This window comes from Alosa alosa, chromosome 9, assembly GCF_017589495.1.
Source record: "Alosa alosa isolate M-15738 ecotype Scorff River chromosome 9, AALO_Geno_1.1, whole genome shotgun sequence".
Lineage (NCBI taxonomy): Eukaryota > Metazoa > Chordata > Actinopteri > Clupeiformes > Clupeidae > Alosa > Alosa alosa.
The window spans coordinates 18,771,480-18,785,227 of record NC_063197.1 but is presented as its reverse complement, the minus strand read 5'-3'; the positions used below and the strand labels follow the sequence as shown (position 1 = coordinate 18,785,227).

General features: G+C 39.3%; 1 protein-coding gene across 3 annotated transcripts in view; it reads right to left on the bottom strand.

Annotated features, from left to right (window-relative positions):
* The window catches only part of LOC125300728 (carboxypeptidase N subunit 2-like), a 68,399-nt gene that overhangs the window by 31,824 nt on the left and 22,827 nt on the right, over nucleotides 1–13,748 (bottom strand). For all 3 annotated transcript variants that reach the window (XM_048252849.1, XM_048252850.1, XM_048252851.1), the window contains exons 2-3: nucleotides 2,517–3,823; nucleotides 138–218 (exon numbers count right to left, since the gene is read on the bottom strand). In XM_048252849.1, the coding sequence (XP_048108806.1) occupies nucleotides 138–218; nucleotides 2,517–3,819 (1,384 nt within the window). In that variant the 5' untranslated portion in view covers nucleotides 3,820–3,823. The remainder of the gene's footprint in view (nucleotides 1–137; nucleotides 219–2,516; nucleotides 3,824–13,748) is intronic.

Genomic DNA, 13,748 nt, shown 5'->3' with positions numbered 1-13,748 from the left:
AGACAGAGAACCACAAATGGCATCAGATGTATTCCTAAATCATTAGTTTAATGAAAACAAAATATATTCCAATTCTGATGAACAGTCCTAATAGTCCTCAAAAATGCATGAAAAAAGATCAAATAGATAAGTATTACCCTGATAACTTGTAGGCTCCTTTGTAGGTCCATTTTGATAGTTGGGTGGGGGTTGTGAAACATCAGACGATTTTGAAGCATCTAGGGGTTGTAAGACATCAGATGATTTTGAAGCATCAGGGGATTTTAGAGATGTGTCCATTTTCTCAGATGGTGTTGTGTTGGGGCATATTAAATGTTTGGTCAAAGAACTAAGATTTTGTTTCTTTAGTGCCTCTGGATAAATACACAATATTGTGAAATTGTATGGTTTTTCCAAGTAATCACTCATTTTACAGTCACAAAGCCAAGGATTATCATCCAGATAAACATTTTCAATTTTTCCGAACACCTCAAGTGGAACACCAGTTAGTGACTTCAGTTTATTGTTGGATAGTTTCAGAGTCTGTAAAGATGGCAAGACCTCAGCTTTAAAGAGTGTATTACTGTAGATCACCCTCCAGATTGAGTTCACTTAACTTACCAAGACCCTCAAAAACTCCTTGAGGCAGATTTTCAATCTTATTATTGGAAATGTCCAGCAATGCAAGCTGTGTAAGTTTGCTAAATACTCATTGGGAAAAGGAGGCAATATTATTTTTCTGTAAACCCAGTATTTTCAGAACTGGGAGGTGAGCAAATGCCTCTTTGGGCAGTTCATTCAGGAGATTATTGCCTAAAAATAGTCGTTCAAGCTTTTCATGTCTTACTTGGTTAGGAATAGATTCCTGCTTGACTCCTGCCCGCGCAGTCTACTCCTGGCTAATCCCTGCATAGCACTTCATAACCCTGGCTAGAGGCACACCAAACAGGGGTCGGTTCTCCAAAACGTTCTTATCGCTAAGTAGTTCTTAACCTATTCCTTAACCTCTCTCTTAACGTTATGGCACGATTCGTACGCTAAGTATATCTTCTGTAAGTCTAAGTAAGGTTATCGACCATTGTAAGTCTTAGCGTTGTTTGAGCTCTCAAGGTTAGTCGACCAGTGTTTAGAAATCAGCGTAAGCGCAGTACAAGTCAAACTATGGTACAGTATGTTGACAATGTTGTGGCTCAACGATGATTTTATGTTATGAACATTTTAAGACTAATAATAAAATTTGTTCGCAATGGATGCAGGCCTATTTATGAAGTTTACTTTATTTGGTATCAGAACTAATATGGTGGTAATTAGCCTAGGCTATTTAGTAATGTAATTTAAGTGTTCAAATTGGCCATCACTTTTGATAATTAAAAGCTGGCAAAGAATTTGACTCTAAATGGCTAAGATCTATGAATGGGTAAGCATGATGGTGTCCAGTAAGCGACCAACTAGGCCTATGGCAGCAATCCAACATGTCCTTGTATTGAATCAAAGACGGCACCGGCCGCGGAGCCGTGTAGTCCATGTTGCTCCATAGCTCTTTTTTTGTTGCTGTTGCACAAGTTATTCCGAAAGCTGGAAAACAGTGTCACCTTGTGCAAGCTCACCTCGCCCAGCAAAACTTCAAGTTCCTCTGACGAGAAGCTTGGTGCCCTTTTTTTACGTTGCTTCCCCACCATACTGTATCTAACTCTCTCTGTTCATTGTAGATAGGTTGCTTTTTATTGAAAACATTAATCAATGGCAATCAATACCGCATTAAACAGAAGTAACTGCAGCTGCTTGCCAATCAATTCTAATTGTAAGGTACCTACCTTACCATTAATATAAAAGTGTATTACATCATTTTTAGAAGTCGTTAAACCCATGTCAAGAAGCGGCACAAGTGGCACAACGGGATAAGGAGGGTGGATGATTAGCGAGGGATAGGCCTACCCGGTTAGTCTATCCGTCACAACATATTGTGTGAACATATTACTGACAATTTGATCATTTAGTTAATAGTTTATATTTTACTGATAACTTAAAATAAATGTTACTGGAATAATTTGAGGAATGTTTCATTTGCATAGAACGTGTTGTCTTTTTTAACACCGTCATGCACCTTCGCGTGAAGTAGAAAATTGATTCCTGAGCAATCGATGCCAACTAATTCAGCACCTTCACTTGGGACAGTGCCTTTGTAACGTCGAACGTAAGAGGCAGCGTGTTAAGAAGCTTTCTAAGGGGACACTTCGGGGAACACACTTAGGAACATAAACAACTTTGGTAAGATATATCTTTTGAGTCTTCTTAGCGCGCTAAGAGTGAGCGTTATCGGGGAACCGGCCCCAGACTTTCTGCTCACTTCTGTTCAGGCAGATTTTGAATATGAATTCATAAGATATCAGTAAAGACAGAGAACCACAAATGGCATCAGATGTATTCCTAAATCATTAGTTTAATGAAAACAAAATATATTCAAATTCTGATGAACAGTCCTAATAGTCCTACAACATCAAAAATGCATATAAAAAGATCAAATAAACAAGTATTACCCTGATAACTTGTAGGCTCCTTTGTAGGTCCATTTTGATAGTTGGGTGGGGGTTGTGAAACATCAGGCGATTTTGAAGCATATAGGGGTTGTAAGACATCAGACGATTTGGAAGCATCAGGTGATTTTGTAGATGTGTCCATTTTCTCAGATGGTGTTGTGTTGGGGCATATTGAATGTTTGGTCAAAGAATTAAAATTTTGTTTCTTTAGTGCCTCTGGATACATACAAAATATTGTGAAATTGTATGGTTTTTCCAAGTAATCACTCATTTCACAATCACAAAGCCAAGGATTATCATCCAGATAAACATTTTCAATTTTTCCGAACACCTCAAGTGGAACACCAGTTAGTGACTTCAGTTTATTGTTGGATAGTTTCAGAGTCTTTAAAGATGGCAAGGCCTCGGCTTTTAAAGTGTGTATTAGATTACCCTCCAGATTGAGTTCACTTAACTTTCCAAGACCCTCAAAAACTCCTTGAGGCAGATTTTCAATCTTATTATTGGAAATGTCCAGCAACGCAAGCTGTGTAAGTTTGCTAAATACTCCTTGGGAAAAGGAGGTAATATTATTTTTCTGTAAACCCAGTATTTTCAGAACTGGGAGGTGAGCAAATGCCTCTTTGGGCAGTTCATTCAGGAGATTATTGCCTAAAAATAGTCGTTCAAGCTTTTCATGGGATTTTGAACTAGTTTGTAGATATGTGATTTTGTTATCCTGTATATTGATTTCCTCCAGATTAGTCAGTTTCCCAGACCAAATATCATCTGGAATTTTGGCAAGGTTGTTCTTAGACAGATCAAGTGTCTGAAGTTGCTCCATATTATCAAAAGCCTTCATGGAAATGGAGGAAATATTATTAGAATTCAGTCTAAGATCTCTAAGTTTTGTAAGACCACTGAACAAATTTTCCGTAATATCTTCAATTTTGTTTTGTGTCAAGTAAAGTGTGACAAGTTGTTTGAGATTCTTAAACATTTCATCAGGAAGTAAGCTGAGATTGGTGCCAGAAATCTCCAAAGTCTTGAGATCAGTTAAACCCTGAAAGGCACCTGCCTCTACAGAAGTAGTAGAGGTACCCATAAACTCCACTCTCTCAAGTTTTGGGTTCTTTATGAAGGCCTTTTCCTGAATTGTCTCAATCCTACCAAGAAACAAAACTTTTGTACTGCTGGTATATAACAAAGGCATTAAAGGAACTGGGTCTAAATAAATTTCTATGCAAGAAGAGCATGTTGTTGATGTTAGTTGAGTTGAGCAAATTTGTGGCGAGGTCAAGAGCCAGATGATCCCCAAAAACATGTTCCTTAAAAAGATAAGATAAAATACTGAGTTAGAAGACAGCAATATCCTTTAACCACAGAGAGCATTCACCATTTTATGAATTGGAATGGTAATGATATGAAACAAAATGTTTGTTCACAGGCCTTTTGCATTAGCAATTGCTGCACTTTTTGAAGTGGGAGCATTCTCTAAAATTGATTTATTTCGGAATACCATTTCGACTAATGTGAACACTTGTTTACACTAATAACAAATTATATTGTCACTTTCAATACATACATCTAGAGCCATATCTAGTGTTAAAACTAAGGCTGTAAAAGTTTAAAGCAGCACAAAGGAAGATTGCTCTCGGGGTCCTCTTGTAACGGAGTTCATATTTTATTTGCTATAGTTTCATGGACCTTTACCAAATCCTGATTTCCCTGTGAGAATGTGAGCCTGTACTGCCCCTTCAAGAGACTAAGTTTTGTTTTGTTAGCATCTCCGTTTTTTCCTCAGTCTGCTGTTGCTGATCTGAGGAAAGGTACACTTGTTTCTTAGCCGCATTATAAACGTTTATTTTTACTTTATAAAACCCATACTCATCTATTATAATGAGATGCATGCAGTGTTATTTTATATTTAAAATCTTAATTTAAATTAAGTAGGCCTATATTGTTTTCTTTGCTAACAGACTACTGATATCCTGTGTGTATGAAGACTGCATGTCACAAGTTTTCTTGGTTTATGTCAATGTGTACAGGTATGTTGAACTCAGTGTATGTGTTTGTTATATGGTGTTTACTCTGGTTGTTATATTAATGTATAAGTGGCATTGCTGTGTGTCTAAAGTGACAAATTTATGTACAGTACATTCCCAATGCTCATGTAGACCTAGCGTGTGCATAAGGATGTAGATCCAGGAATGCACTAATATTTTGTTCGTAGTACCAGTTTGCAACAATTATTAGTTAACACTAAGGGCCCTATCTTGCACCCAGGCGCATGGTGTAAAACTCGTTTTCCACCCGGCACAAAGTTTATTTTCTTATTTTGCATGAACAATGCGCCCAAGGGTGTGGCAATGAACAACCTAGGGAGTGGCCTGGCGCATTGTCTAAAAATCGCTATTGTACACCACCTACAACGCATCACGCCACTGACCAAGAGAAACCTGGTCAGAAGTCTATGGCGAGTTGTTTATATGTTATTTTAATAGTGCATTGTCAACAGTCATATTGGCGGGTGCACAACGCACCATCCTACTATCCTCCATGAATGCGCACCATCGCACATTCATGCAAAACATTAGAAATTACACGATTAGGCTACAATGGGAAACATAATTTGAATAAAGATATTACGAAATACATCTCACAATGCATTTGCAAATTGGTAATGACGGTTAAAAGTGATGAGACGAGAGCACAGCTGAAGACGCGAGATATTTAAGCAACTCCTCTGCAGGATAAATGTTGTTTTACATGTTGTTTTATTCAGTCATTTGAAAAATATTAGGGTAAGTGTTGCTTTTTCCAGCCTATGTTTTCGATGTTAACCCATTGTCAGTCAATAGTGAAAGTAACTTACTGCGTATAACTGTCTTCTCATTGACTGACACCATGGTGAAGTTAGTTTCACTTAGCCAATGAGTTCAAATAATAGACGAGTGCAAATGCGTGAAGGCTATAGGTTTTAGTAAAGCATGATTTAGTGGAATGACTATTCCATACGGTCTCGCAAGCAGCCTCCATCAAATGTGTCATTGACTGTCAAAATACCAATGCATTCTTTGGGCTGTATTTTGGGCACCTGCGCATGGCGTAAAGCTTGTTATTCACCCGCGCAAAGTTGAATTCGGTATTTTGCACGTTTATATTTCAAACATTGCGACCAGGGGTGTGGCAATTAACAACCTAGGGAGGGGCCTGGCGCGTTGTCTAAAAATCGCTATCATACACCACCTAAACCTGGTCAGAAGTCAATGGCGAGTTGTTCATATGCTATTTTAAGAGTGCATGTCAACAGTCATATTGGCAGGTGCACGCACCATCCTTCTATCATTCATGAATGCACACCAGCGCCCGTCCATGCAAAGCATTTCAAATTGCACGATTACAATGGGAAACATAATTAGAATAAAGATATTACGAAATACTGTACATCTCATGATGAGTAGTTATTCACCATCATTTGCAAATTGGTAATGACGGTTAAAAGTGATTAGGGGAGGGGAAGTGAGACACATGTATGGAGCACAGCTGAAGACGCAGCACTGTCACGAGATATAAGCAACTCCTCTGCAGGATAAATGTTGTTTTATTCAGTCATTTGAGCAATATTAGGGTAAGTGTTGCTTTTTCCAGCCTATGTTTTCGATGGTAACCCATTGTCAGTCAATAGTGAAAGTAACTGCATATAACTGTCTTCGTTGACTGACACCTTGGTGAAGTTAGTTTCACTTTGCCAATGAGTTCAAATAATAGACGAGTGCAAATGTGTGAAGGCTATGCTAGGTTTTAGTAATGCATGGTTGAAGAATGACTATTTCATACGGTCTCGCAAGCAGCCTCCTTCAAATGCGCCGTTGAATGCCAAAATACCGATGCATTTATTTGACATATCGCGCTTTGTGCCGTTAAAGGGAATGATAGATGTCATTCTCATTGGTTTAAATGAATGTTACGCCCCAAACACACCCATATGACTGATTAAAAAACCTAGGAACACCTTGTTGCGCCATGCGCTCCACGTTTGATAACGAAACCCCTCCCAATGTAAACTGGACATCCTACTAAATTTGAATAGACTTTTGACGAGTGACGATGCACTTTAGAATGTCATGATAGGGCCCTTTGACTGCTTTGTGCCGTTAAAGGGAATGACAGATGTCATTCTCATTGGTTTAAAATGATGTTACGCCCCAAACACACCCATGACTGATTAGGAAACCTAGGAACACCTTGTTGCGCCATGCACTCGACGTTTGATAACAAAAACACTCCTAGGGCTCTATTTTAACGATCTGAAACGGAAGTATGGAAACGCAACACGCAAGTGGCTTTGTGGGTGGATCTTGGGTGCTGTTGCTATCAGTGGGATAAATGACTGTTGCGCCGGACGTAAATCTAAAATGGGGTGGTCTGAAGTAGCTACATTACTCATGGGTGTGGTTTGGGCGTAACCTGCAATACACCAATCAGAACGTCATCTCACATTCCCTTTAACAACAGGCGCGCTTGTTCCATAGTAGATTGCTATTATAAATGGCGGATTTGCCAAGTGCAGCCAGGATCGTTCACAGCGCTATAAGCACTGTTCAGTTGGGAACAGTTTGCTATTGATTTTTCCTCTTGACAAAATGTAATACAGAAATGTCACAAAGACATACTTTCCGATGTTTTGGGATCACTCTCAATGAATCACAAGGTTATGAATGCATGGTGATATTTTTGCAATGTAATCTAACATTACCTCTCTATAGACAATGCATATCTTCTGTCAGATAAGCTCTTCTCTCCCGTGCTGCTGCTGGGGCATTTGGGTTAAATGGCATTGGCATGCAGTTCAGTTCTCTTATATTTCCTAATTTATGTCATCAACACATCCGTGATTTGTGGAAATGTGTACGCTAAATTTATGCCTATTTTTTCACATCCTAATGGACACCACACTGATTTCCCTCGTGTGGTAATATTTCCTTGTAATTATGTATGGTTTGCAGAAATGGAAACTGCGTTGTATAGATGAGAGGAGCAAAGTGTGCATTGCGCAGCACAGGTGGCCAAGCAAGCGCTACTGCAGGTGTAAGCTACGACCGTACATTACCATCAGCCAACTTAACAACGAGAAACAGTTTCCAAGTTGACCTAACTTTCCAACTCTGCTCAGTATCCCATTAACTGCATGATAGTAGGCTATTTACAATATTTTCTGTAAAGTAGAGTTTGTAAACACGTTATCATCAACTCAATGCACGCACAACATTTGTTTGAGCAGGAGAGAGAATAACAATGAATGGACGCAGCAACTACAGAATTTGTAGCCAAGGCTACTTGCTGCTTTCTTTTACTGTCTATGGTTGCTGGTTAACAGCACATAATAAGCTGATTTAAGCTAATTCACCAACTCAAGACTTCAAGGCCATCATGGATATAAAATGTTTTTTGAAAACAACGAAAGGATGGAGGGAACATAGCAAAGCTTGGAGTTATTTCAGATGGGCTACAACAAGGTAGGCAAAATTATGGTGCTTGTCAAAACTTTAGCACAGCTGGAATAATGCTTAGGCTGATGTTAAAGCGCATACAATGTTTAAAGCCATACACAACGATAAATTGGAACAAAACTAAAGGTAACTAAAGGCCTTTATAGGGCTAAAGGTAACTAAAGTTGTCCAAATGAATAGGTAAATGAATAGATATTGCATGTAAATGTTGTACTATATAGGCTACTAAATGTTTAGGTGACCAATGCACAAACAAAAATGAAACGGACAAATATTAAAGGCTTTGAAATAGATATGTGCATACAAAGGATAAGTTTATTGTCACATGCATATAGTTACTGGCTAAGAAATGCAGTAAATGCATTTATGGGGTAAAAAGACCAATGGCAAGGGCTGCATAAAAAAATTGGGATTGGGGGCGGGGGCACCAACAAGGGACAAGGCAACATCAAGGAAAACTTTGAATGTTTCGGCTCGTCAACTGCCAGGGGTTTTGGGTGTGTGTTGGGGGGATAGGGGAGATGGGATAGTGTGCTGTGTATGTGGGGGAGAGGGCAGTGTACAAATGTGTGTTGGGAAGTTTGAAATAATGTGCAGGTAGGGGACAGGGGGGCAGTGTACTGGTATGGTAAAGGACTTAATTGCAAGCAGAGTACTGTATGTATGATGTATGTTGATGACAGTGAAGATGTGTGTGTAGGGAGGGGAGTGGAGCAGTGACTGTGTGTGTGTGTAGCAGAGGTGAGACCAAGTCACTGTTTGGCAAGTCACAAGTAAGTCCCAAGTCTTAGCAGTCAAGTCCAAGTCAAGTCCCAAGTAAAATACAGAGAAGGGCAAGTTGAGTCCAAGTCCAAGTCACATCAAAGCCAAGTCGAGTCCAAGTCCAAGTCCCAATCTTTTTCAAGTCCTGAACAAGTCATTAGGTACTCTTCACTTAATAATGCCATTATTAGACTATCGATCATAATTTTAGCACTTCCATCTAATCCACAGTATTTTTTTTATAAATACAGATTAAAATATGTTCAATGTTTCTGTCTTGTAATCTTTTACGACATATGCATGTGCATACCTGTGTAATATACAGATGTGCATACCTGAGTAATCTGTACAAAACGGATAACTACATGACACTCAGCACAGCTGCAAATATATATAATGTTTTTCCAAATTGCGGAGCCCACTGTAAGGATGAGTAATAATTTGACTGATGGTATTTCACTGCGCTAGGCCACAGATTTGCCTGCAAACAATTTATTAGGCTGTCTGCCAGTGGTGACTCATAAGGGAAGCCAAGGTCAACACTTTTATATTATTTAAAAGATAATAATGACAGTAATTTTGTTTTAAAGTATTCATTTCTTAAGAAATACTAGACATTTGATGCTGTTTATCTAATTTGTAAATGGTGCACTGTCACTTTAAGCCCATTGTGTGCCACTGTCCACATGTTCTCATAATGATCTTTTTTTACCAGCTCCGTTCAAATATAGCCTATGGCTAGTCCACAAACTCAAACATTGTTTGTGCCAGATGTATAGCACAATATTAACAATGATAAGCATGATATTAAGTTGGCAAAAACAGCTTTCATTCCTTTGGAAAGAGAAGCATGTATGACATGATGCTTGCTTGACATTTTCTGTTTGCAATTAAAAGTGAATTATGAGCCTGGTAGCCAGTAGCCAGCTAGCTACAGTAGCTGAGTGGAATGCGTTTTAATTGGCATATCATGTGCTTCATGTAAATAAATTATTTAATACTTCAAGACTCACCAGTTCCATTACACAAGGCAAAGACAACTCTTCATAATATTCTTGTCCACTTTCCAAATCACAGTGAGTGCAGCTATGTCATAGTGACCTGGATCTCATAGTTTATAACAGTATAGTAGACTAGTGAGAACCGGATAAATTCACAATCTCTAATCTCAGATTTGTTGCCTCCACGATTTCTTTTTATATGTTTCTTATATTTAAAAGAAGATATCAATCATCATCAACAATGACAAGCCAGCTGGAACCTATTTGTTTTCTCTCCCTCTCGTGCGTGCTTAGATGCTTTCTCAATTAAATGCAGTAGGCTAGCAAGTTTAAGTTGGATCTTAATGGAGAGGACTCGAAAAGTATTATCTTTATGTAACATGCTGTTGGTGCTTTTTGACAAACGTTCTCTAACAAGAGTGCAAATCAGTTTGCAGTAAAGCTACTAGTGATTGGCTAAATGTTGGTCCTTCCGCTGTCTCTTGGTGCCCTACACACAGTGCGTAACGTGTGTGGGGGTAGTGGCAGTAGGCTACTGAACTGTGCTCTGGCCGCTTTCTCCGCTATTTTTTATTTTTTTTTTAGTCGCGGGAAAGCGTCTCTGGGTTGACTGGTACACGATCAGGAAATTTAGTTTTTGATTCGAGACATGTCAAGTCATCACAAGTCAAAGAGGCAAAGTCCGAGTCAAGTCTTGAGTGAATAGTATTCAAATCCAAGTCAAGTCGCAAGTCATGCCGAATTTTATCAAGTCAAGTCTGAAGTCATTAAAATCATGACTCGAGTCTGACTCGAGTCCAAGTCATGTGACTCGAGTCCACATGTCTGGTGTGTAGTGTGTGTGGGTAGGTGGGGGCAGTGTGCTGTAAGTATGTAGAGGATGTGTGTTGGAGAAGATCCTGAAGACAATGTGCTGTGTATGTAGGGAGGGGGGGCAGTGTGCAGCAAGTATGTAGAGGAGGCTTACTGTAGCTAGCAGTGTGCTGTATGTATGTGTATGAGGTGATGACAGTGATGATGTAAGTGTGTGTGTTGGGGGTGGGGTGGGGGGTGGACGGGGGCAGAAAGGCTAGGCAATCAAGGACATGGGTATATAGATGGAGGAGAAATCAAAAATAATAAATAAAAAGTTCTATGGAGATGTGCAAAAGTTGGAGAAAGTCAGATGTGTGTGTGTGTGCATAGCATTCATTCCTGCAGGCCTGTGGCCATGCATGCACTGTAACACCCACCAACATAATAACTTCCCACCAACGTAATAACCCACCAACTTAATAAAAATCTGCACAAAATCTGCACATTTTAAACGTAATGCCAACGTACCTGCCAACGTAATCATTTCCCATAGGGCTGGGATAAACGATTATTTTTTAAACGATTAATCTAGGGATTATTTTTTCGATGCATCGATTAATCTAACGATTCATTTTTTCAGTCCGATTCGATTTCGATTCGATTATCGATTATCTCCCCATTAATTCACTAATAGCAACTTATACATGTTTATTTACATATCTGAATGAAAAAAAAAAATGAATTCTTTAACATTGCAATAGATATTTATTGCTCTTAAGATTCCAAAATAAAAGACTATACAAGTGCAAAGTAATACATTCTTAGTCAGAGGAAGCATTCAATAAAGTTCAGTAGTGTATGTCTAATTGAGTGCCTGTCATTTTAAGATGTTTGTGTGGGAATCCTTGCAATTTACATTAACACAGTTAAAAGGCTGCTGATGTGTGGATGCAATTCATAACATAGTTAGTTAACGGTTCGTACTTCTCCTTTGGACAAGCACTTTTGAGTCTTGGAAAACACTTTTCCATTTACATCAGGATTTTGCAAACATTCAATAAAATGAGTAAAATTTCGTCATGAGCCCTGCATGAGTAACGAATACAAGCAGCTGCAAGTAAGCATGCTAAACTTGACATCCAAACAGTATTCTAACGTTAGCTTTGAGATACTGCTTGATTGCATACTGTAACTTAACTTAGTTTAGTCTCCTCAATGGACTATGTTGTGATAAGACCAGAGTTTACTTTAACTTTAATGCAGCAGTTTTGAACAAATTTGCGCAGCATGGTCACAATGCTAAGCGGATTTAATAGCAATTTAGCCCACTGTGTTTTATGCAGTGCTTCTATGTGGCAACAACAATCCTTCAACAATTGTGAATATTTTGTTAAATGCACATGCAGAGGAGGAGCAGTGGGCTCGTTACGAGAGAGAGCGGGCTGGGCGAGGAAAGGCTGTGTGAGTAAAAAGTGCAGCTCAATGAAATTATTTTATCTTATCTTTAATTAGTAGACCTACAACATAGAACATCAATGTGTGGTGGTCAGTTTTGATTTCCTGGTGCCCAGCCACAGATTAGTCAACATATGGAAAACACTGAAGGTGTAAAATTAAAAATATTTAGCAGCACACGTTATGCTTGACGAATCGACGCTCATATTTTGCGTCGACGTCATCGATTACGCCGATGTCCCAGCGACGCGTTGTCCCAGCCCTAATTTCCCACCAACGTGATAAGTTTTGCCTAATGCCAACGTAATAACCACATTTCCCACCAACATAATAATTATTACATTTGCAGGAAATTATTACTTATTATTACATAGTTATTATAATGTAATAATTTTTTTAACTTCCCACCAACATATTAACTTCCTGCAAATGTAATAATTATTACGTTGGTGGGAAATTTGGTTATTACTAGTGATGGGCAAATGAAGCTTTTGTGAACCACTGAACCACAGCAGTGTGAACCTAGCGACACTAAAAGCAAAAAGATGCCCGCCACACATACATTTTTCAACATAAAAGTCCTTAGCAAACCAATATTTTTGGTTACATATACTGGTTTGGGTAAGGACTTTTATGTTGAAAAATCTACATGTGGCAGCCACATTGGATTTTTTCATTAGTGTTGCTAGCTTCACACTGCTGTGGTTTAGTGGTTCACCAAAGCTTAATTTGCCCATCACTAGTTATTACGTTGGCAATAGGCAAAAGTTATTACGTTGGTGGGAAATTATTACGTTGGCAGGATTATGTTTAAAATGTGCAGATTTTGCACAAGTTTTTTATTACGTTGGTGGGAAGTTATTGCGTTGGTGGGTGTTACAATGCGCCCTTAAAATAGCATCTGAATTTGCGCCACTGACTTTAGACCAGGATGTACCTGGTCTGTGGCGGAATTGTTTTCTGAAACTGCAAAATATCAACAGGGAACGTTTGCACCGGAACACGGCCCCTCTTTTCGCTAAACCGCCCCAGTGGGCGCAATTGAATTCCCTAATTTACAGACATGTACCTGTGGAGGGAAAATTCCAATATGCGCTGACTGCAAAATAGGAAAGAAAGCGCGAGTATACAAAGTCAATTGCGCTGGAGTGCAAGATAGAGCCCCTAATGTGGACTGGGCATCCTACTAAATTTGAATAAGCTTTTGACTAGTGACGATGCGCTTTAGACTGTCATGATAGGGCCATATGTTGTAAACACTTCGGAAAAAAATATTAATAACTTTGGATATAGCAAAAACCTTTTATGTAATCGCTTCCTGCCAGGACTTTTACGGCTTTTCCCAAATCACGGAAGTAACATCGGCGTAGTGGTAGATAGCAGCAGAGAGTAGAAGTCATCAAACAAGTGTTTGTAGGGTGGGTGGGGGTGCAGTCGTAAGTGTAGAGAGAACACAGCAGGGGACTCAATACACAGCCCTGGGGGGAGCCAGTGCTGAGTGTGGGTTGGGATGAGCTGTGTTGGCCTATTCTCACTGTTTGAGGTCGGTTGGTCAGGAAGTCCATAATCCATTGGCAGATGGATGAGGAGAGTCCCAGGTTGGTGAGTTTGGTGACAAGTCTCTCCGGAATTATGGTTTTAAATGCAGAACTTTAGCAAGTCTACAAAGAGCATCCTTACATAGCTCCCCTGGTGTTCAAGGTGGGACAGTGCACTGTGGAGAGCAG